Raw genomic sequence first — 26,023 nt, forward strand, 5'->3', positions numbered from 1 at the left:
AGTAAGTCGAAGAAGAGATCAACAGTGTAATAATGCACAAATTTTGATCACCTTAAAATGACTTTGAATCTACTATTGCCCAAACTAATTGTATTGGTGTACAATTGCACTCTTTACAAATCTATTGGGACTTTACAAATATTTTAGTTCCTTAATTTATTTATATCAGTTCATACTTGTTAAAGCAATATACAAAAATAATTGACTTCAATTAATCATCTGTGAAATAAGAAACAAATACCACATCTCCGCCCACGCTGACTATGCACTGACCCTGAAAAAGTACAATAAAACATTTTAATTCCACATAAGCTTGCAAAATAGCTTAATGAATAAAGTAAAATTTGTTTAATATCATGTTTTGTATGCAATTTCATTTAGCAAATATCAAAAACTTTCCATAATATTTACTTTCTGGGGGAAAAGATTGTATATAGGGTATGGAAGCATTTCCATACAAACCCATTCTGGTATTTACACACTTTTCGGTCTAGATATATTTTACAGTTACCACCAAAGTGAGTTTGAAAAAAAAGAGCCAATTTGCGTATTTTCAATGATATCTTGGCAAAAAGATGAATTAGAAAATTGAATAATGGTATATCAGAATTTTTCCAACTTCCAAAATGGGATATAAAAGTTGTGAATACCCTATTACACATATTCATGATGCAGCTATCCAGAAATATGGAAATAAATAGTTATTCTTATTGCTTGAATCAATTAATACAATTTATCAATCATCAGTAAATTAAATCAATTTATACATAATTTAACTAGAAAAACCAAATAGACACGAGTTTCTATTTTTTACAATAAAACCAAGAAAGTATGTGGAGTGGAATTTGAAATTTAATTATATAAATATGTTTACAAATATGTGTCTTATAAAAATGTATTCGTAGTTTATTCAAAATTTTAAAGAAAAAAATTTAAAACTTACTTGATTTTTATGTAAATTGTCAACTAGTATTAATTCTGTCATATAATATGCCACCATAGCATTACCACCCAATGCTGTGGCATGAGCTCGTACCACTGCAAGAATCTATTATAATAAAATTGATTTCAAAACGGTATTAAATTTTTTACATACACACAAAATATTTTTATAAATATTATTGAATAGAGTACTTGACTAAAAGAGACATGTGAATGACTAACTGAAAAAACTAAAAAATAAATTTGAAATGTGAACTAAAATAAACACAAATTAACTATTTCAGAATAATTTCAGTCAGTAATCATTTTGGTTTGTTACTATACCTCAGTAATAAAACCGTGAACAAATCCACTTATGCCACCATTCTCTCTTATAGAAGTACTTTCTCTTATGAAAAAAAAGTTCAAGTTTCCTAAGTACCTATCAATTCTTCCACCAGGTACATAACTTAGCGGAGTTATGTCCACCCCATATCGTTCTCTAAGAGGTAACTAAAATATATAACAAAAAACTTTGTAACTGTGTATTGATTAAAGTGTATTATAAATTCCAAATCAAAACTGAAAAAACTTGTATAGAGCGAATGAGTGAATTAAAATAGCCTTACAGCTAATAGGCTGATTGAATATTATTAATGCTATTATCACACATATTTGTCCTATGAAATTAAATTCCAAATCTGTTAATCAAAGCGCTTTAAAATGTTTTTCGGTCCAGCTGAATTTTATTTAATTTTTTTTTTTAAATTTAGGAATTTTTCAAAATGTTTTAAACTTGAAAAAAAAGAAAATATCATATGGAATACAATTATGTAATATATATATATATATATATATATATATATATATATATATATACTTACATGTCTAGATAAACTAAGCCCGCTCGACTTATTTCTCAAAAGTGCTAAATTGTTTAGTTTCTCTTGTAGGGGAGATGATACTGGTGCTTCCTCATTTACATCAAACAATTGTTCTTCTTCTAAACTAAATATTAAATCGTTATCTGATAAGAAAAAAAATAATTAAAACCTATATTAAAACTTAATACTTAATAAACTCAGACTTGTATTTGCCAATACATTTAATATAATATTTTTGCAGTAATCTTTGGTATTTTGAAAAATGTACATCATGAGACTGTGTGTAATAAGATGTGATTATGGAATTCCTATTCTCCAAAAAAGTTTCTACTATTTCATATTTTCAGGACAGAAAATAGTTTAATTCCAGATTAAATAGTTTCTATACTAAAATATTTAAAAACAGTTAATATGCATATGCAGAGTATATAAAATTATATATGATGCAGAGTATATAAAATTTGTAAAGTATAATGTTTTATATATAACTAAAAAATGAAATAAAAAAAAATAATTTCTTCTAATTGCGCTATCAAAAAGTCCAACAAAATGCTTTAAAAATGATACTGATAATGTTGGCACAAGATTTCAATTGTCAAAATGATTTTATAAATATGAGCAACAAAATTCCAAAAGTTCAAAATCTATAATTCATCTTCCATTTGTAGATGTTAAATTACTGAAGGAACATATTAATATTGAATTTAATCTTGTACATACGATGAACAATATGTATCAAATGCTCACAAGTAAACCGCATTTACATTTATTTCCTTTTATAAACAAAGACAGAGAAAAATAATTGTAAATACTAACTTCACATTATATACTAGGGTTTATACAAAAACCGACATTTCAGAAAACCGGTTTTCGAATTTTAATTTTGCCAGAAAACCGGTTTTAACCGGTTTTCGAATTTTATATAGAAAATAAATTTTTGCTCGAATATTCTGTTAATAACTAAATTAATCCACAAATTTAGTGCGATTTTAAGCAGTATTTGATTGAAATTATTTATTGTTAAATTTAGTTAAATAGTAAACAAAATTATTTTTATTTTAATTAGTAGATCAAAAATAGTTACATAATAGTTTATGTGAATTAAATAATTTTGAAAATAATTATTCGTTATTTATGCATTACTTTCACATTTAAGAATGTAAATATTTCTATGATAGTGAAAGGCAATTTCGAATTTTCGAATATATGAATCAATTTAAAATAAAAAAAAATATTAAATTAAAAAAAAATTAGATACATCCTTGATAATATCAATTTTAGTTTTAAAAACAATTAAGCTAAGCCACGAGTATTTTCTATTTCGAGTAGTTTCAATGAATTAATTTTCAAAATTCTAATTATTTTTTTGTTTGATAAAATGTGATTTCAAAAATATTTAAATATCTTCGATTTCCTTTACTAGTCCATTCATCTATAGTTATAGAAAATTTTTGTCCTTTATTTTTCATACAGTTTATTTCATTTATAGTTTCATGTTTTATAGATTCGTAAAAGTTGTAAATAAGTTCCATAACCCTAGAATTATTCTGTGGTAAGCAATAATTCCGTTTTTGTAATGACTCTCTTATAATTGAGCTATTTGTTATGCAATTAATTGATAGTCCATCTAATGCAGCGAGCTTTGACACTATTTCTTCTAAACTAGTTTTTTTCACAAAATTAAAAATACGTGGTTGTGTACATGTTTGTAAAGTCGAGCCGGCATCTGACAATTTTTTTCGTTTTTTTATCGTGTACTGTTTTCAAATGATTATGTAAATTGCTTGTGCTTGATCCTTTGCAAGAAAGCATTTTATTGCAATAAATACATCGCGCTTTATCTTTGTCTACTTTTTTTAAATAATTCCATTCCAGTCCGACATTTTAGACTACAAAAATATAAATAGTTTAAATAATAATATATATTTTCATAATAATAAAATAACAAAGTAAAATAATAATAAGTATCAAATATCGATCAATGGCACTGAACACTGAATACTGAACTTATAAACTGTACATAAAGAAACAAGAAGTCCATTGATCTGAATTAATATAAACACTCGTATAAACATTAGAATTAATATATACATTAGACAAAAGATAACACAAAACCTTTCTGGGAACCATAGCAGAATGATAAGATTCCAAACGCTATTGAACCGATATGATTCCAAGAATCAAATAGCTGCGTCGCATTTTATATTAGGCTATATTTGTCATTTTCCATTTATACAGTAAAAACCGGCTTTTTTTACTAAAAAACCGGTTTTCGAATTTCATAAATTTCGTCAAAAAAACGGTTTTTAAAACCGGTTTTTGAAAACCGACAAACCCTATTAAATATATTTAAAATACTAATTTAGTATTATTGAAGATTATATAATTGGCGTCTTTTTAGCTCTAGTGTATAATAATAAAATAAAATAAAGATATATATATTCATTCAGTCAATCACTCATTCATTCAATCAGTGGCTCACTCATTTATTCGGTCGTTCACTCATTAATTCTAGAGCTAAAATTAAGGGCTGAATGTGTTTTTTAATTTCACATCAAGAAACTAGCTAATAAAAAATTTGATTCAAAATAAAATATTTTTTGCTAAACAATGAACATCAAATGCACAAATAATTGCTATTGGCAAACACTGAATATGGCAAACTTAATAACAATAATAATCATATTTCAGACTAAAAATCAATAATAAATCCATACCTCGTGAAAGATCCTTACTGAGAGAGTGAGAAATAAATTTCTTATTTGTAGTGCTAAATTTAGCTGGCTCTCCTAAACCTAGGGCCATTCCCGTCACTAGTAGCTGAAGTTCATCCTGAAATATAAATTTGAAATGATAAATGTATATCATTGTGTATATATAAATCACTATATATTGACAGAATAACTGATTAAAATGCATGCAAACTGATTTTAGAATTTCACAGAAGCAATCTTCCTTAAAGTATGAATACAATATTTTATTACACTCACAGATTCTGGCAAATCTAATCTAAATCTCAAGTCACAGACAGCACATGGTATCATACTCCGAAGTTTAAAATAGATACTTTGTAATAATCTGAAAATTAAGAAAACAAACATATAACTTTTGTAAAATACATATTGAAATCATTCATCAAATGCCATTCATGCAGTCAATTGTTAATGATTTTCAATATGTAACAATTTTCGGAATTAAGCATATTTCATCCTCAGAACATCTGTCAATTTTTTTTTATTTAGAAAATTATATATATAATATGAGTATTCCTTGGTGTAATGGTAAAGCTCTCGGACTCGTGTGAACGGGGTCGTGAGTTGTAATTTTGCTCTGGACAACCTTGGGCAGCAGCAATGTGCCTTTTCACTTAAAAATACAGTTTAAAAATATGTTTTCAATTGAAAATAGCCCATTTCGGGCACCATGATGTGAAATGGCATATATATATATATATATATATATATATATATATATATATATGAGTAAGTTCTTCAAGGGCATACATCAAATAAAAGGCAAAGATTTAGAAGTTAATCTTTAATTTTTCCAAACGTTTCGACATAGTATTTTATGTCATCATCAGTGGATCTACAGAATGAATATTGAAAAATTAATATAATCTAGGAAAAAATGACAGAAATTGGAAAAATTTAATAATTTTTCAATATTCATTCTGTAGATCCACTGATGATGACATAAAATACTATGTCGAAACGTTTGGAAAAATTAAAGATTAACTTCTAAATCTTTGCCTTTTATTTGATGTATGCCCTTGAAGAACTTACTCATATTTCTCAACATCAAAATTAACTACTTTAACATATATATATATATATATATATATATATATATATATATATATATATCCAATAAAATCCAATCATATAATACCTTTGAAAATGTTTTGGAAACATACTATTGGCTTGGTTGTGTGGTAATTTAGCACGCCAAACTTGAACAAATGTCTGTAAATTTCTAATGATTTCCAATCCTTGTAAACCAGGCACTGCTTGTGTATTCACAACATGAAATCCATCTGGAGGTCTCGGTTCCATCAGCAATGACAACATCTCCAAATCTTCAGTATCATCTACCTAATAAACAAGACAATGGCTATCTTATAACATTAACATGTAGAAAGCAATATTATATATATATATATATATATATATATATATATATATACAAATATTCTTTTATACATTTCAATTAAAAATGTTTCAATACTTTTGTACTATACCTCAATAATGCAAGCATCTTTATTTCCCGCACCCAGATCTAAATCTGCAAGCTCGTCATCACTATCTTCTGTGTCTGACGGATTTGCTTTGTTCCCATCTAATCTCTAAAACAAAATAATTTTACAAAATATTTATAATTAATTTGTATATTTTCCTTTACAAATTATTTTAAGTTATAAAAGATTTATCAAAATGTTTGTATGAAGCTATTAGTTGTTGAATAACCAAAAAACTGAAATAAGGTTAAAAATAAAATAAATATAATGCAAACGTTATCATTTTTTAACATTATATAATAATTGTGTGTAATAATTATTTAAGATGCTTAAAATATGTAGATAAAAATTTTTTATGCTGCATGTTTTATTTAAAAAAAAAAAGTTTCATTTTCACTAATTGTTAATCTAAATTGTATTATTTAGAAATAGTTTCATTCAAAGAGTAATTCAGTGGCAGTCCAACATGCTGCAATGAATTTAAAAATTCATATGAACGATCTGAGTTCGTTCATATGCAAATTTGCCAGTTTTGCGCTAACGAACTGAGCTCGGCCATAAGCATTAAGTGGTTAATCACGTAATCAATTTTTAAGGATTTTTGGACCCCTCCATACCCCCTAGTAATATAATTTTTTCCCCCTCTGCCATCAAACATCAGGTGCATTTTTAGTACCCAGAAAAACATTAAATCTTTGGATTTTTTTTTGAAAAAATTTGAATTTCTTTTAAACCCCCTGCCCCTCATGTGTATATTTTGTGATTTTTTATTAAACTCCCACCATAATAACCTACATTTCAAATAAAAGTAATACTTTACATACATCTGTTGGATTTAATTGGTAAACATCACGATTTGTATCTAAAGTATCTTGCATAGCTCTTTGTAGTTCTGCCAGCCGTGGAAGATCTTTTAAACTATTTCCTGAAATGACTGTAGGTATGCAAGGCGGTGGCAATGCTGTTAGAAACACAGCTGTTCCTGTAGCTATAGCAGCTATCATTCTTTCACCAATGGCTACTGTAGCCTGCAAAATCAATAATATTTATCATGTTATATAATATATTTATAATTATAATATTAAATAATATATAGCTATAGTTGGATGTGACATTATATCTGTGCAAAATCAAATATAAAAGTGCAATATGAAACTGAATTTATTACTTTATTAAAATTAATTTAGCTAAATTTTTATTATACATTTTCAATATTTAAAAAAAATTGTAAACGGATTCACATAACAAAACTAAATCTGCCCAGTTTACTTCTATCTTGTGTCAAGAAATTAGCACATCTCTCTATATATCTACCAAACTTCCTTAAGAAAACAAAGTGAAGTGCACTTTGTACTAATACACAACTAAATGCATATTGAACATAATTGATTTTTAAAATTGTACCTTCAATCCAAAAATAGCATTCATTCCTTTCACTTTTAGTTTAGAGATAAGAAGACGATGCAATTCATATTCCAAAAATGGTAAACTATCGCTAATTTCTCTTGCATTTAATTCTGATCTAAGGTCACGTTTTGGTTTCATCACATGTGCCTGAACTAAGCATCCCCTCCCAGTAACCTGCAAACTATCAGGAACTTCGACTGTGCAGAATAATACATTAGGAACCTTGCCCGACCTAAAATGAATATGAAGGATATTGAATAAAAAATATAAATAAGAATTTATTAGTGATTTAAAATCAACCATTTTTATTAAACTTTGATGTTAAATAAAAGCACAACAAAAGTAAAATAATAAAATTGTTTTAGCAAATTTTAATGGCTAACGATATTAAATTTATTTGAATTTGGACTAAAGTGGGAATAAATTGTACTTAAAATGTTTTTGTAATGCAAGATTTTTTATTTTTTGAATAATGAGGCAAGCTTGAAAGACTAGTTTGAAAGTGCGAAGGTAAGTCAAATTAGGAACTTCATTGTTTTTTAATCTCGCACATATACTTCACATAACATAGATTATTGATTAATAGAAAATTATATGCTCTGGCACTATAAAGAATATCATTAAAAACATTTGTTCTCGCCCCAACTCTTGCTTTTTTGGGGTATAATTCACACACAAATAATGGATTCTTTATAAAAGTGATGCTGATTTCTAAGCTCTTGCTATCAAAGTTAGAGTAGCTTTCCAACAACTACATAAAACAATTTACAAGTTACTATCTATTACTATCTCTTTGATATATTACAATACATACTTCTAGCAACAAATAAATAAACTCACCATGTATATAATATTGTGCAAAATTATAGATTCATTTGAAAAAAATTAATCAACAATCATTCAAAAGTTATAAACTAATTAATCAATAAATAAATTAATTTTTGCCAATAATATGAATTATGTTTGTACATCAGTAAGTGCATGCAAATGGCCTAAACACCACTTACAATATTTTGTTCGAATGCTTTTGCAAATCGTGGACTTGCTGCTATGTAAGATTTGATTAAAAATAACAAGTGCTTTTAAGATTCATAAAATATAAAAAATTAAATTGCAGTATTTAGATAAACCTCTAAAAATACGCCTGTTGTGAATTTAATTATTAATAACATCTATTTAATTAATATGAAATATGTTTATAGTAAATTATATTTAAAAAAGTAACTTAATAGTAAAATTTAATATTTCAAGAAAATGTTACCAGACAATATGACATTTTGAATTATATACATACCTACAAACTGCACATTTTATCATCTTTACACGAAAAGGAACAGATGCCTTTGTGTAAGGGATGTGACAAATCGAACATGCCGATGGTGCTACAGGTTGAGAAAAATTTGATATCTTAGGGGATGTTTCTTCTGGTAAGCTATGTGAATGATGTTCCAAAGGGTGAGCGTATGTGCTTTTTGGTACATTTTCCTACAATCAAAGTATAAAAATATTGATATAGATACATGTATTAGGATATATCTATGAATATAAATATAAAAAAATGTGAAAGTATAAAATGAAATAATAGTCTAGTTAATTGTCAAATTAACAAAATATGAACGAAGTATAAACAAATCTCAGACATTATTAAAATGCAATATATTGGTTACCTTTTGATCACCAACTTTAACTGCTTTTGCATCACGTTCAAATCGAATTCTATCTAAAGACGTTGTCATAAGTTCAGCTGCTGTATGCATTGGTTGTTGAGAATTAGTATATGAAGATTTTTGATGAGCCGCAGTTTCTAAATTAATATCAGTTATAGGTGCAGCATTGTAGTTCAAATTTATTACAGCAGCAGTTCCAGTTGCTGACAGTACGCAGATATCATCCCTAAAAAAATGTATTTCAATAGAATTACACATTAATTTATAAACAAATAAAATGTTCTAAAAACCATACCCGACAAACTAAAAATAAATAAACAAATCTCAAATATATAATATTTTTTTTTATTATTGTTTATTCAAAATTATTATGTTATTTAGCTTTCATAACATAATATGAATAATTAACCTTTGTTTATCTCTATAAAATACATTGTAAAAAACTTACGATATTGTAGTGCTCTCAGAATATCCGAGAACAACATTGCAAGCAAGTGCTCTTGCATGAGATCTAATCTCCATTCTTAACTCAGTCCACCAAGTATCTCTGGTTTCTGGTTCATCGGGATTAGGCACCCTCTCTAATAATTTAACAGATCTTGCTGTCACTGTACCACCTTAAAGTCATAAAGCATTGCATTAATAAAATTGAAGCTTATTTAATACATATGTTATTTTTACTATTGAAATATAAATTTAAATTTTAAAATTACAGTGGTAAAAATATAATTTATATTTGGTTTATCAAGTTATATTTTGCATTAAATATATTAACTAATGTTGCATGACATCAATTTTTATTATTATTTATTATATATTCCTAGTAAATACTATTTTTTCATTATTTATTGTTAGCAGTCTCAGGTTATTGCTTAAAAAAAAGAAAGCAGATTGCAGAATGAAAGGCATATTTTTTTACTTTTTTTATTGGATTTCGAAACCCCTGAACCTGAGTTTCCAAAAATTTATTCAGTTCTTCATTTTGTCAATGCAAATAAAATGTTTTTTAAATCATTCAAATTGAACACTCCGTTTTCTCAAAAACTGGATTACCCACTTTTTGCACTTTTCACAAAAATGTGTTTTTTTTTTGCGATTACCTTGCTAGTGCATGTAACTACATATATTACTTTTTTTTTTACATTATTTGAAATACTACATATTAAAATGAACATCAATATCTTGACAAACAAACATACATTGAAAATGTTCAGTGTGAGCAGGATGAGTGCAGGTAATAATTGGTTGGATCCCATCAATAAATAAAATAATTCACTAAATATAAACTGAATAAAAATTTATTTGTACTAACCTAAATGTTGAATAAATCCTTGGGGATATTTAGTCAATGTTAAGAAAGGGTACTCCAACAATTCAATATTATCCTGATGCATGGATGGCCTTAACAGAGCTGTACTGTTGTGTGGTCTACCAGATGTTTGTGAGCGTTCCACAGAATTAGCTGAAAATGGCATTATATGAATTAATAATTGTTGGGAAGAATATATTAATAAAACAGTTTAATAAAAATACAAATAAGTATAATGTTTTTAACAAACAATTTAAGCCTCTTAACACACAGTTTTCAAAATTAATTATTTTATAAAAAAATAAAATGTTCATATAATTTAATTATTTAGTTCGTTTAGGGCTCACATTAACCCGAATAGCCAGTGGAAATGTTAAAGGTAAATATACCCAAAAAATATGATAAATTATTGCTATTAGTCCTACTAAGATTAATACATATGTAGCATGCAATGGACACGCAATCAGTTAAATATTACATCAAATTTAACATTTCTTATTATCTACATCAAAAGATATTCCAACTGTTTCCAATTGTTTGGATTGTAATTGTTCTTATATTGGTCAGACTTCTCAGAACCTAGATAAAAGACTCAGGCAATTTTTTTGTATTTTCAAAAATTAAATGTAATTTAAATAAAATATTAATGAATGTGTAGTATATAAGTAACTGTTTTGAAATTACACTGAAGATGAGGCATACCATGGTCTCGAAACGTCTGTAATTACCAAATAAAGTGTGTGTTAAAAAATGTGATGTTGTATTGCTCATATTTAACATTTAATATATATATATATATATATATATATATATATATATATATACTAGCAAACCTGACGAACCCCGTTTCGCCAACAGATGGTTTCGTGAGAAAGATGAAAAATTTGTTTGTTTGTTTTATATTTGAAAAGGAAAAATTTGATTTTATTATACAACAGTAATGAATTTATTTTAATTACAAAAATGAAGTGTTTTTTAGTTGAACTTCTGTAAGTAAATGAAAGTGAATCCGCAAATTATCCGTTTCATTGAAGTGCTCTTTGGTAAACTACTTTTTTTTTTTTGGTCTGATGTTAACACAAACAAAGCGGATAGTTTTCCAACTCGTGAAAAGGCAACGTATAACTGCCCACGTGAAAAACAATTATTTTCTAAATAATCTATTTGAAATTTATCCCGTAAACACTAAGCGATTGGCCTTGCGACTTGTTATTGCGAACGCAAGGCAAACTGGAAATTGCAATCATTTGAAGTCAAACGAAAGACCAGTCAGAATCATTAGCATGTCACCAAATCGCCAGCAATTTTTGATTGAATGGTGAAATTTAGGGCGTGTACATCATTATTCTTTGCGGCAAGTATTGCTCGTTGACTTAACCAATCATAATTCTGATAATTCTCTCTAATGTCATTACTCGAATTTTTAATTACGGTGCGTGAAGTTCCAGCAGCTTGCATTAAGGCACGATGCCATGCACAACTAATTTTCTCACCTATAAACCTTGCGGAGCCCGAGACCTGCAAGAATGCAAAATTGTCGAAATCGGTTTGTGCGTTCCGGAGTTATATCGTCAAGAAAGAAAACCCGACTTATTTTTATATATATGTAGAATATGTAGATAATCTATTTGAAATTATTTAAAACAATTGTTGATTATTTTTATTACTCGAATTTTTAATTAGCCCACGATGTCATGCGCTACTAATTTTCTTAGCTATAAACCTTGCGGAGCCCGAGACATTTCCAATGAATGCAAAATTGTCGAAATCGGTTTGTGCGTTCTGGAGTTATTTCGTCAGGAAGGAAAACCCGACTTATTTTTATATATATAGAAGATAATCTATTTGAAATTATTTAAAACAATTGTTGATTATTTTTATTACTCGAATTGTTAATTACGGTGCATGAAATTCCAGAAATTTGCATGAGGGCGCGATACCATGCACCCCTAATTTTCTTAGCTATAAACCTTGCGGAGCCCGAGACCTTTCCAACGAATGCAAAATTGTCGAAATCGGTTCGTGCGTTCTGGAGTTATTTCGTCAGGAAGGAAAACCCGACTTATTTTTATATATATAGAAGATATATATATATTGATTGTTTCTTTTCCGAGTGTTTTTAACAAAAAAATATTAGTGATATGGATATATAAATTATTACAGAATAAACCTGATGATGGAACGTACCTAGTTCCGAAACGTCGTATTAAACATCTTCAAAAAAAACAAATTGTTTTTTATTATTGGATTTACTGTTCGGAAAAGAAACAATCAATATTTGAAAAAATCCAGGACTTATCTATTGAATATATATATATATATATATATATATATATATATATATTATGTACATATATGACTTGCAACAAATAGGCAGTATACCAGGCAGAATGCCAAATACCAAACATTCGGCAACTATTAGGCATTTATAGCACCTAAACTCGTTCGTATTAATGTCATCACTCTCCGCAGTTGTTATATTACTAACGCACTACATGTTTAATTCAAGTTCTATGTCTAGGTTTGCAACGACTATTCAGTTACTCATTGTTATTTGGAAAATTCGGCACCTTCATACTATTCGGTCGAATACTGAATACTTAAAAGACATATGTGAAATGAAAAAACATTACAAAATAAAAAAAGTGATTTTTTAAATATATATATATATATATATATATATATATTTGTTATTTATTTCATTTATATAATTCACATTGACAATCCAGACCGTTGCCCCAATTTTCTAGGAAGTGCAATATGAAAATATGGACAAATATTTTACCCAAAACGATAGCTATGATGTTTGCGTTCAATAATATTTTCTGATAGAACTGCTTCACTCAAGTATGAATGTATTACTCAAATTTATATTACCTTTAGGAGTTATGCTCAGGTCAGAATCAGAGGATCGGCGATGACTGCTATTGATATTTAATCCATGTGAGTGTTTGATTGGACTTTGAGCAGTTTTGTTTCCAACAGACTCTGTCCTCTGGTGATTAGCACCCTGCTGCTGCTTATGTACTGGACTGCTTCCAATTCTGTCGCTACATGAATCGGAAAACATAGGAATATCATGCAAGGATTGGTTAGTGTCTAACAAATATGACTCAATATCATCAGACATAACATGACTGTCAATGTTTTCTTGCAAAGCTTTTGATGATGATTTGAGTAAATTAGATGTGAAATTGGAAATAGAAAGATCATTTTCCTCTGAAGGTAAAGTTGAATGCGATGTTAGCATTAAGGCATTAACTTTGTCAATTAATATTGTTTCCATTGCTGTATCAAACAAGCTGAAACTGCGCTGACGTTCTACTTGTGGTTTGATGGAAAATTCTTCTGGTGTTTCTTCCTTCAAACATTGTAGAGAAGTATTGCTTTTTTTCTGTAAATCCAAACAAGTTTGTGTTAAATCTGCTAAGGACATAAATGGAGTGCCTAAAACTGTTTCCCTAGGTTCAGGTCTATCATAGCATTTGAACTCTTTGCTTGCATTGAATTCAACATTTTTGCTATCTTTATCTAATAAATTTTCATCCAAAATCTCACTCATAATATTTATTTTGTCCATTAAAATAGTTTGCATAGCAGTTCCTATTAAACTGCCTTGTTTCATTTCAGGTTTTTTAATATGGCTTAAACCAAGTTGAAAACTCCGCCTTACATTGCTAAAGCGAAGGCTATTTGTCAGAGAATATTCTTGATTGTTTTTAGAGCTGTGACGTCTTCTTGTAAAATCAAAATCTTTGTTAGTGACAGGTGCCGTATGTAATAATCCTATGTGATGCAACAGTCTCTGGAACTTTGGCTCATTATTTGTATCGCAATCTTTATTGATTCCTTGGGGTGAATTTGGAGCAGAAAAAGATACACCATGCTTTATAGAAGCATCATTAAGACTAAGTCTTGTTTTTCGATTTATGATTTGCGGCGGAATAACATTAATTTTTGGACGTAATAACATAATATCTTCTACGGAAACGCTGTGGTTTTTATAAAGGCCCGATTTAGGTAAACATAATTTTTTAGTAACACCATCATTGCTAGATTGTGCCAAAACTGCTTTTACAATAGTATCCACATTTTCTTCTGAACCTATTTTGTAGGAGTCAGAAATATTTTCTAGTAAAGCATCACTACTAGACGTAACAGAATCTGTAGATGACGTACTAGAGCTATAAGGTGGTTCTAACACATCAAAACATATTGAATCATCTTCATCCTTTTCTATATGATCTTGCTTTTTTAAAATATTTTTTGCGGGATTCAACGTAACTGCATGTTCAACTTTGTCATCAATTAAATCTACCTTCATATTTTCAGAACTAAGTTTACATTTGCATGCATGACTTTCCGTTATGCTTTGAAGACTGAAGTGGACCTAAGGCAATTATTAACACACAAATAAAACAAAATAAATTAAATATGATAAAGATCTATCTAATCTGTTCAATAATGTATCTACCTGTTTGTTTAATTTGGCCTTTGTAAAAAAACTTTGTTTACTAAAATTTGATAAAGATTGAGCAGATTTGACAGATATATCTGAGCTTGAGGAGTTTTTCATTAACTCTTTGCTAATATTTCCATCTGATAGCTTTGCTCTCAGTGCATTCATTTTCTTTTTGATCATGTTAGTAGATAAAATGAATTTCTTTGAAAATTTATTTTTGAAATCTCCATCTTTCACCTTTGATTCATTGTAATTAGGAAATACTATTTTATCATGTATCATTTTATTTTTATGTAAAATGATCGCTGATTTCTTACGTTGTCTAATATTTTTATGGCGATGAGTGTGTTTATTAAATCTATTATGGTTAATAATTTTATTTTTAAATTTTTGCAGATTTTTTTCTAACGTTAAAGCATCAAACAATTCTTCATTAGATTTTATATTAGTATTTTTATTCGCTGATAAAAAATCTAGGTATTTTAAAGCATGTCTGATAAACCATTTACATTAATTTTAATAATTAACACATTATTAATTTTAGTTATGAAACACACAAAATGGATAGAGGTTAAGGAAAAGAGAAAAAAAATTATAAAACGCATAAGTATAATAGAATAATATTTGAAATAGATATGTTTTCATATTTATATGAATCTTGAATGCATAACTTAAAAAAAAAATGATCGAAATAAATAGCATTATGTATTTTTCAATTTACGAGCCATTTAGACAAAAATAAACTTCAAAATGTGTACAAAAAGCTTAAGTCATTATTTTACTTTTCTATCTGTTTAACAATGTGCTACCATTTATTCTAAATTATTTATTATGGCTACTATAAAACTTCGTACAGTGTAATTGTTAAACAATACAACTTAAAAAAAGTCACTCTTAAGTTTTTTTTAAAAAAAAAATTATAAAAAATACTTTTGCCTAGCCTATTCAATTTGTTTTGGATGTAAAAAAACATGATATAATGCATTGATGTGTAGAATTAATTTGTTTATGTAGAATAGAGCAAGCGGATTTTGAGCCTAGGGGCAAGTTGGGCAATCAAAATATCTCAAACCTGTCATTGAGTGTTATTTACCATAAGTTTTCGTCTGTTATAGTCAAATGTCATTTATTTTTAATCAGGTAAATGTTAATTTTCCATATAATTAGCATACTTTTAGTATGCAGAGAGGTTCTATGTATAATTCTCACATTTTTTTATAAACAAACTTTTATTTTGAAATTCTAAGTTGTGGTTAGTTGAGCATAGTTGCACAACTTGTTCTGTTACTAGGACAATTACCATTAACTTCCAAAGAAAAATTACTATTTTTAAGATATAAGCTAAGCTTATGAGTAAAAATATTAAAAAAATAATGATTTTAAACAGAAAAACTGAATCTAATGGTGAAGTTATTCCTAAGATACGGTATTGTTTTGCTGATTCCACTTTTGGTTAATTATTCACAAAAAAAAAAAAACTATAAATTTTGTTTTTTTCTATCACCAAAAGAGCATAAATATAAAACTGATTGTTAAACACTTATATAATTTCATTACAAGTCAACATTGAATGTATGGTTTCATTATACTTTCTTAGTGCTCAACTTGCCCCACACCTTTGCTCAATTTACTGCACCTATATTGAGCTTACTTGACTTTCCGCATTAAAACAGCTTTAAGTAGCTCTTAAGTTTTACTTATTATAAACAAAATACTATTGACATTTTTGTTAAGAGATAAACAATAAATCCATCAAGCCACATAACAATTTATTGAGACTTGTCATTGAGGAGCTACATCCGTTTAAGTAAAAATTTGCTCAACTAGACCCGCCCTACCCTAATGTAAATATCAATAATATTCAATTTTCAATAATCATTGCAAAAAGTCAGAACACACATTTTACAACAAATTCATATACAATCAACTGTTTAGAAATAATAACAAAATTTCCACCTACTACTTGTCCACCTTTTTATATTACGAATACATTTAAATTTAAACTTATTTAGGCAAGTTCTAAAACACTTTATCCATATAAAATTAGGTAACGCAATGAAAATTATCATTAGATATATTACACAATAATATATCAATATGTCATACATATCACCAATTATGTTAAATAATGCAGTAATTTTTTAATCCACAATATTTTCCTAAACAATGCATAACAGTCCTTTATATATATATATATATATATATATATATATATACATATATATATATTAGGGTGGTCCATAATATGAACATTTTCGAATTTCCTTGCTCCCAAGGGCTCAAATGGTTCCAAATTGAAAAAAAACAATTCTCTGAAAGATTAAGCTCTTAATATTAACTTTTAGATAGTGCGCAATTCAATCGAACTTCGTATGGAAATAGCATGAATTTTTTTTTGAAAATTAAAAAAAAATTTTTTTAGGTATAACTTAGCGTCAAATGAATTAAAAGTGAGAATTCGTGTCATTTTTTATTGAAAATTCGACGCTCTGCAAAATTTTTGAAATTTTTTTCATGCTATTTTCATACAAAACTTCGATTGAATTGCGCTCTATCTAAAAAACAATATTAAGAGCTAAAACTTTGAAAGAATTGTTTTTTATCAATTTGAAACCATTTGAGCCCTTGGGAGTAAGGAAATTAAAAAATTTCCATATATATATAGTTACAGCTGCCATTAATTGACAAAAAATACAATATACTCACTCTTCAGCTTGTGCAGAATCTTGTGTGTTGTAATTATTAGTTTGATGACTGACGTCATGAAGTTTAACAAGAGTAACGGCTGTACCTACACCCCTTGCTACTACACCAACATCTGCTTCTAAGTCAAAACATTGTGTATATCCAATTACAGCATTTGCTCCTAAATCTAAAGCCTTTAGGCCAATTTTTCTTTGCACCTACAAATTCAGTAAACTTATATGATGCATATTTATCAGAAAACACATACACGCACATGTATATATATATATATATATTAGGGTGGTCCTTAAAATGGCCAAATTTCTTTGCTCCCATGGGCTCAAATGGTTCCAAATAGATAAAAAACAATTCTCTGAAAGTTTTAGCTCTTAATATTAACGTTTAGATAGAGCGCAATTCAATCAAAGTTTTGTATGGAAATAGCATAGAAAAATTTTAAAAATGTTTTTTAGATGTAATTTAGCGAACAAATGAATGAATAAAACTCATTCATTTGTCGCTAAGTTATACCTAAAACATTTTTTTTTAATTTTCAAATTTTTTTCCATGCTCTCTCCATACAAAGTTTGATTGAATTGCGCTCTATCTAAATGTTAATATTAAGAGCTAAAACTTTCAGAGAATTGTTTTTTATCTATTAGGAACCATTTGAGCCCCTGGGAGCAAGGAAATTCGAAAATGACCATTTTAAGGACCACCCTAATATATATATATATATATATATATATATATCTTGATAGTTTTTTCGACGTTGAAACATATTTCAAAGTAACTAGCAGCCCATTCGTCGAAATAAAAAAGGTATAAAGTGTAAATACTTTTATTTATACGTTTCGACACAAGATGCGTGTCATCATTCAGCAACACAGGACAAAAACACTCAACAAAAATTTATTTTAAAAAATTAAACTTAATAACATATTAGAGAAAAACATTTTTTTAGAAAAAATTATGAATAACTAAAAGATTTGAAACTAATTTGACTAAAAGTTATAAAATACATAATTGTGAGACGAGAAACACGCCCATACCGAGCATCCAGACTCGACTCAAGTCTTTTAGTCAAATTAGTTTCAAATCTTTTAGTTATTCATAATTTTTTCTAAAAAAATGTTTTTCTCTAATATGTTATTAAGTTTAATTTTTTAAAATAAATTTTTGTTGAGTGTTTTTGTCCTGTGTTGCTGAATGATGACACGCATCTTGTGTCGAAACGTATAAATAAAAGTATTTACACTTTATACCTTTTTTATTTCGACGAATGGGCTGCTAGTTACTTTGAAATATATATATATATATATATATATATACACCTAAGTCTGTTTTTACACGGTCTTTTTGTACACGGTTTTGATATAACACGGTTTGAAAATTGAATATTTTTAATTTTTTTACACGATTTTATTCCATTTTTGAATTTATGTACATAATTTTTCTTGTCAAATTTAATTTTTGCGAAGTATGTTCATATCACAAAAAAAGTATTTATGAAAGAGAAAGTCTGAAACCATCGATAGTATCGATAGTTTGCGAACACTAGCTTAAAAATTTAAGTGAATTCCCCTTTAGCGCGTACGAACAATTTTTACTGGTCAAAGCAAATGTGAATAGCACTAAGCATTATATATTTGATTTAATAAAATAAACATGAATTCTTGTTCTTAAAAATCCTTGTTTTTCACTAATTTTAATAGATTTTAGAGATTAGAACAAATCACCCATTTTTGTATAAGATCAATGTCTGTTTTTACACGTTTTTTTTTTACACGACTTCTTCTGGAACCAATCTCCGTGTAAAAACAGACTTAGGTGTATATATATATATATATATATATATATATATATGCATACATACATATACAGATTTGATGGATTAATATAGAATTTTTGAACATTTTATATTGTGCATCGAACAAGAAAGTCGATTAAAAACAAACATGTTTATAAAAATGTATAATCTATTTGCAAAATTTCAGAGTTACATAGTACATAAAATACAATTAATAATAATAATAAAGAATGAATTATATAAAACTGAAAAGAGAAGTGGTCAGTGAAGTGAAGAATAGATTTGGGAAGCAAAAATGAGTTACTAGTGAATCAACTTAATGATGAAAGACATAGATAGCACTAATCAAAATGTTAACCAACTATTATTTTATTTGCGTTTTTACATAAATCTTTTCACATTTGGCAATGGACTTTTGCCATTTCACATTATGCTACATTTGTGTTGTTTAGCATGTGAAAAAATAAAAATAAAACAAAAATGCAGTGGCTTTGATTACCAATCATTATCTCCACACAAAATTAAAAAAACTTAAAATTATTCCATTTAATTCCAAAGGTAGTGATGAAATTATATCTAAATAATGTAGGTATTGAGTAAAAAAAAAAAAGATAATGTAAACCAATTTCCTTTATAACAATTTCAAAAGCTAAAGCAACAATGTTACATCTAATATGATGTGTTATATGATTAAACAAATTATGTACGAATGGAGAATTTAAAAGTATTACTTTCTCAAGTATGAAAACTATTCAAATAAAATAGATTCATATCATCAGCATACCTGACCAGATAATTTGAGGAAAACAACTTGACGTGCTTCATTGGAAGCTCTAGGTGTCCTAATTTTATCAATCCATTGGTATTCAGGATCATCATTAACTACTAGTTCATCTACAAAGCCATGTATAGCTTGAGCGTGGTAACCGTGAGGAATTATTGGAGCTACAAATAGATGTTTGTACAATATAATCTCAGTGTTAATACTGAAAATAATATAAAACTATCTTCATCTTCAATGTCATTAGAAAACATCATGAATTGAAAACATTACAAAGATTTTGTTTATGAACTATAGAATTGCTTACAGTGAAAAAAATGTAGTCCACAAGACGATTGTCTGAATTTGTTCACATCAGAAAATAATTCAACTTTAACAATAACATTTACTTCACCTCTAATACCATGCATTGTATCAAACACAGGTATCCATCCAGACATAACACCGCCTATTGCGAAAAAAAAAAATAGAAATTTGTTAAAATATAGTATAAAAAGTACTAAAGCAAGATTCCAACAGGCAAAAAATACTTATCAAAATTGGATCAATATCCATGCAAGTACGCCATGACTATAAAATATTCCTTAACCATTTTTCAAACACCATTAAATCAGAATTAAGTGTGTCATTTTTATTACTTTACCAAAAACATGTGTTATACTAGTTTTATATTACATCTTCAAAAAGTCTTTGTAAGCAACATTGGACTTCAACAACATTGTACAAAAATATGTAATTTCAAAATTGTAAACTGAATATATAGATTTGAATTATTAATAGCTTGACTTAAAATTTTGTAATTAGTATAGTGTATTTATGTGTAATTAACTTTCTGTAAAGATTTATCTGTAAGTTCTATAAGTTTAGATAATTTTTTTTTACATTAATTTTAAAACATTTTAGTTGCTCCACAGAATAACAGTTTCGACGAAGACCTACATGTATGGTTAAATAAAGTTCATCACAATTGCTTTAGTTTTTTTTACTTGGTGTTACTGCCCGAATCAACATAACTGGTCAATATATATATATATATATATATATATATATATATATATATATTTTAGGGTGGTCCTTAATATGGACATCAAGCTCAAATGGTTCTAAATTGATAAAAAACAATTCTCTGAAAGTTTTAGTTCTTAATATTGTCTTTTAGATAGAGCGCAATTCAATCAATGTTTTGTATGAAAATAGCATAAAAAAGATTTCAAAAATTTTGCAAAGCTTCGAATTTTCAATAAAAAATGACACGAATTTTCACTTTTAATTCATTTGTAGCTAAGTTATACCTAATTTTTTTAATTTTCAAAATTTTTTCCATGCTATTTCCATACGAATTTTGAATTGCGCACTATCTAAAAGTTAATATTGAGAGCTAAAACTTTCAAAGAATCGTTTTTTATCAATTTCGAACCATGTGAGCCCTTGGGAGCAAGGAAATTCGATTAGAGACCACTCATATATATATATATATATATATATATATATATATATATATCTGTGTGTGTATATATAGAACAGAAGTGATATAAAAATATAAAAAAATGCACCATAGTGAGGTATAGCTCAAAATATAACAAAACTAATCATATTATAAAATACAATTATACATCATAGTAATAAATACTATACTATACTTTTCCATTTATTATTTTTAGATAGTACTAAGGATTCAACAGTGCTGTATAACTTAAAACTTGTTCATTTTTCTAATTAAAATTGAAAAAATTGCAGATTCAGCTTCAAGGCATATGTTTTTATGACACTTAATCGTTAATTTAGATTTTTTAAATCAAATTTTCGTTCATTTTATGAAAAAAAAATTATGTAAGCCTTTTGGTCAATCTATACAAATATGAAATCTTGCCATACTATGCTATTTACATAAATACCTTTCCCAGAATGTGAAATGGGAACAACATAATTATCAACAACAAGAGCAGGAGACAGCAACAATGGATGTAAACTAATATATACTTTTCCTATTGCATCATTTGCTGAATATGTATCATAATCCATAAGCCTAATTTGTAAAGGTTCATCCTGTAATTCTGCATCATCTACCTATTTATAAAATATAAATTCATTTACCTTTGAATCATTATAGTCTTTGCAAGTTTGCACTCCAATATGAAGCAGTGCAAAATTAATCTATTAACTTCTTTTAAAATAATAAAAACACTATTTATGCATTATCATAATAAATAAACAATTGTTATCTAATTCATCAATTTCTTTGTGAAATCAACGTTTACTGTTCGCCTTGCAATCAGTATTATTCAGATAAACATATATTTACAAAATGTTGTATATTATTTGAATAAAAAAATTTCAATGTGGTTTAAAACTGATATTTCAACATGGAATTCTTAAGCACAAAACACTTAGTACAAAAGTGCTTATAAAATAAATGTTGCTTTAAAGCTTTTGAAATATTTAATAACACAATCAAATAATCAGTTTAATTTGGTTTGTTTCAGTTTTGTTTTCTTCAAAACAGTTGCAGTATATATATATATATATATATATATATATATATATATACTGCAACTGTTTATATATATATATATATATATATATATATATATATATATAGGCAACGTATATCGTATAACGTATAACTGCCCATGTGAAAAACAATGATTTTCTAAATAATTTATTTGAAATTTATCCCGCAAACAGTGAGCGATTGACCTTGCGACTTGTTATTGCGACCGCAAGGCGAACTGGAAATTGCAATCGTTTGAAGTCAAACGGAAGACCAGTCGGAATCATTGGTATGTCACCAAATTGCCAGCAATTTTTGATTGAATGGTGAAATTTAGTGCGTTGACATCATTATTCTTTGCGGCAAGAATTGCTCGTTGACTTAACTAAGGATAATTCTGATAATTCTCCCTAATGTCATTACTCGAATATTTAATTACGGTGCATGAAGTTCCAGCAATTTGCATTAGGGCACGATGCCATGCACCACTAATTTTCTTAGCTATAAACCTTGCGGAGCCCGAGACCTTTCCAACGAATGCAAAATTGTCGAAATCGGTTCGTGCGTTCTGGAGTTATTTCGTCAGGAAGAAAAACCCGACTTATTTTTATATATATAGAAGATATATATATATATATATATATATATATATATATATATATATATGAAATGTTAAATATGAACAAAGCAACACTCATGGCATGGGGCATACCAAGGTCTCAAAAAGTTTGTAATTAATGTTGTGTTAAAAATCTGAGTGTTGCTTTGTTCATATTTAACATTTAATATTCGTCCCACTCATATCACAAGATTCTATAGATATATGATAGTTTTGTTGTCATAATGCACAGTGATTGAACACATACAATATAAGAGGCAATATGTGCTTCTTTAAATATTTTGTTTATTAAATATATTAGTTATGATATTCTTATACACAAGTTTAGTGTTCAATAAATTTTACATAATTAATTTTTTCTGTGTTTTTCCTTATTAGATTACTGCATGATGGCATACATTAAATGTCGAAACATTTAATAGAATAAAAAAAAATTAATTTAATCATTTTTTTAATTCGACGATTGGGCTGCAAAAAAATATTTTAAATATATATATATATATATATATATATATATATATATTTGTAATATTTTTGCAGCCCAATCGTCGAATTAAAAAAAAGATTATATAACAGAATTATTTATTCCATTAAACGTTTCGACACTTGATGTGTGTCATCATTCAGTAATCTAAAAAACATATAACATAAATACAAAGTTGATGATAAATATAAATATATAAAAAGGAGGAAATTATACATACCAAACCAGGAAAAACAACAGAAAAATTAATTATGATGAAAAATTGATTGAACACTAAATTTGTTTAGAATAATAAAATACTATTATATTAACAAACGAGAAATAGAAGGAGCATATATTGCCCTCCAATATTTAATGTTATTGATAGCGGTGCATTGTGGACATTGATCAAGGTTACAACGCAGTGTAGTCATGCACGTGTAATGAAGGAGTGGGAGCGAGTTGTGAGAAACGAAAGGGGAAAGAGAAACAGAGAAGAAATATAACGAAACGTTTAATGGAATAAATAATTTTGTTATTTAATCTTTTTTTTAATTCGACGATTGGACTGCAAAATTATTACAAATATGTATCAACGTCGACAAAACTATCATCATATATTTATATATTTATATATATATATATATATATATATATATATATATATATATATATGTAAAAGTTAAATTATGAAGATTTTCTACAATTATCTAAACCATATCAATAATAACCTTAATGAATAAAAGAAATTGTTGTAGGAAGCTCGAAGTATTTTGGTACTTGCCTCAAATCTGTACCAGTCTGTATTCCATTGAGGATTCAAAGATTTTCTGCAAACATCGGTTTTGTGTGTGACATTTCCAATTTTAATCTCAACATATGCATCAGTAGTATCGCTTCCCCTATCCATCACAGGCAAATTACGACCCGCTAGTACTTTAACTTTAACCTTTCCTGGCATTTTACTTAAATACTAATAAGCTAATTGGAAAATTGTAATTTTTAATATTATACCACTAAAAGATCGCGAAGTGCTTAAATATGAATTTATATAACCAATTCATAGTTATTTTTGGAAATTGCGAAATGGATTTAATCGGGTATTTCTTTAGTGTATCTCAAAGCAAGTGTCATTCTAAAAATACAGACATATTACCGTGTAGTAACATAAGTGACAAATAAACGATATTATACATTTTATTATTTAAAACTTCTCTAAGTTTACTATTGTGAAGCGCTGTCAAAATATTTAGTGTTGCCGCAGCTAACCATCAGTCAATCATAGATAAAAAAGCATAAGTAGATCGCTGTCTGGCGATTTGACGTTATCTGGATCGAAATGAAAAACTTTGATTATAGATGGCAGCACATGTACATTTTATAAATCAATTACTGGTATTTACTTATCTATGGGTATTTACACATAGATAAAAGAAGAGTATAAAGAGTATTTACATTTGTTCATATAATCAATACAGCCAAAAAATCTGAATCAATTTTAATATTGAAAATAAGAACAAAATACATTTTCAAATATACCACAGACATATTAATAAAGAATTATAAAGTAAACAGAAATAACTGACTAATATTAACTAAAATATATTACAGACATAATTTTAAAGTGCTACAAATTAAATAAAAATAACTTTAATGAATAAATTTAAACTTATTTAAACACTTAAAGCGCAAGAGTATGGAATGACAAGGAATGCAAAAATTTAAAAAAACATATATTGATATTAAAATTCAGAGAAAACAAATTCCTAGGATTAAAATTCATTTACGAGACATTTTTCTTTATTATCTCTGCATTTAATAGATATTTTGCTATCAAAATCAATCATTAACAAAGTTGCATGAAATCTTTGTAGTTACTATGTATGAGTGTTTTTTAAACATAGATAAAAGAAGAGTATAGAGATGCATTCACCCATGTTATGATCATGATGAAAACATTATCGCTAAACCTGTTATAAAAGATAAAAAACTATAAAACTATGTGTTTTTAATAAACAAAATAAAGTTTTATACACTTTATGCCTTTGCAGATTCTTTGAACAGATTTAAAGCAAGAATTTTGTCCTCCGCTGTAAATTTTCTTCTTTTCTTTGTAAATGATATTTAGAATTTATGTTTGCCCTCTATCAGAATTATCGCCTGATCCTACATCAGGATGTTCTCCTAGTCATGACTCTGTGAGAGGAGAGAACTCCTTCACAATTCCCGTAAAGGAAATTTTCTAATCCACCCTCTTCTATAAAGCTTGAAGAAGCATATTATTATA

At 27.4% G+C, this 26,023-nt stretch overlaps 1 protein-coding gene across 4 annotated transcripts; it reads right to left on the reverse strand.

Moving 5' to 3' along the window:
* On the reverse strand, nucleotides 1–24,891 carry LOC113377674 (C2 domain-containing protein 5). Of its 4 annotated transcripts, XM_026618068.1 has the most exons (20): nucleotides 24,521–24,891; nucleotides 22,059–22,230; nucleotides 20,471–20,611; nucleotides 20,167–20,327; nucleotides 17,594–17,790; nucleotides 13,303–13,475; nucleotides 10,429–10,578; nucleotides 9,565–9,733; nucleotides 9,117–9,342; nucleotides 8,744–8,934; nucleotides 7,447–7,681; nucleotides 6,867–7,070; nucleotides 6,046–6,150; nucleotides 5,697–5,899; nucleotides 4,796–4,883; nucleotides 4,523–4,637; nucleotides 1,806–1,948; nucleotides 1,267–1,434; nucleotides 944–1,048; nucleotides 1–274 (listed from the first exon to the last, which is right to left on the reverse strand). In XM_026618068.1, the coding sequence occupies exons 1-20, from the start codon at nucleotides 24,695–24,697 to the stop codon at nucleotides 212–214; spliced, it is 3,186 nt and encodes a 1,061-aa protein (XP_026473853.1). In that variant the 5' UTR covers nucleotides 24,698–24,891; the 3' UTR covers nucleotides 1–211. The 4 variants fall into 4 exon arrangements, 3 of the variants coding, with proteins under 3 accessions (XP_026473853.1, XP_026473852.1, XP_026473851.1); XM_026618067.1 differs by lacking the exons at nucleotides 20,167–20,327; nucleotides 20,471–20,611; nucleotides 22,059–22,230; nucleotides 24,521–24,891 and having other exon boundaries at nucleotides 13,303–14,815; nucleotides 17,594–17,726; XM_026618066.1 differs by lacking the exons at nucleotides 17,594–17,790; nucleotides 20,167–20,327; nucleotides 20,471–20,611; nucleotides 22,059–22,230; nucleotides 24,521–24,891 and adding an exon at nucleotides 14,900–15,016 and having other exon boundaries at nucleotides 13,303–14,815.
* Nucleotides 24,892–26,023: the final 1,132 nt, after the last annotated feature.

The sequence above is a fragment of the Ctenocephalides felis genome, unplaced genomic scaffold (assembly GCF_003426905.1).
Source record: "Ctenocephalides felis isolate EL2017-DRISC unplaced genomic scaffold, ASM342690v1 CF-g0.4_SCAFFOLD_01886, whole genome shotgun sequence".
NCBI lineage: Eukaryota > Metazoa > Arthropoda > Insecta > Siphonaptera > Pulicidae > Ctenocephalides > Ctenocephalides felis.

What these genes read in the sequence shown, in the direction of transcription:
- LOC113377674 (XM_026618066.1), bottom strand. Translation starts at nt 15,001, where the DNA reads ATGAAAAACTCCTCAAGCTCAGATATATCTGTCAAATCTGCTCAATCT. An exon ending in AGGCCAAATTAAACAAACAG is followed by an intron (nt 14,816 to 14,899) that starts GTAGATACATTA and finishes TAATTGCCTTAG; the next exon opens with GTCCACTTCAGTCTTCAAAG. An exon ending in AGGATTTATTCAACATTTAG is followed by an intron (nt 9,734 to 10,428) that starts GTTAGTACAAAT and finishes TATGACTTTAAG; the next exon opens with GTGGTACAGTGACAGCAAGA.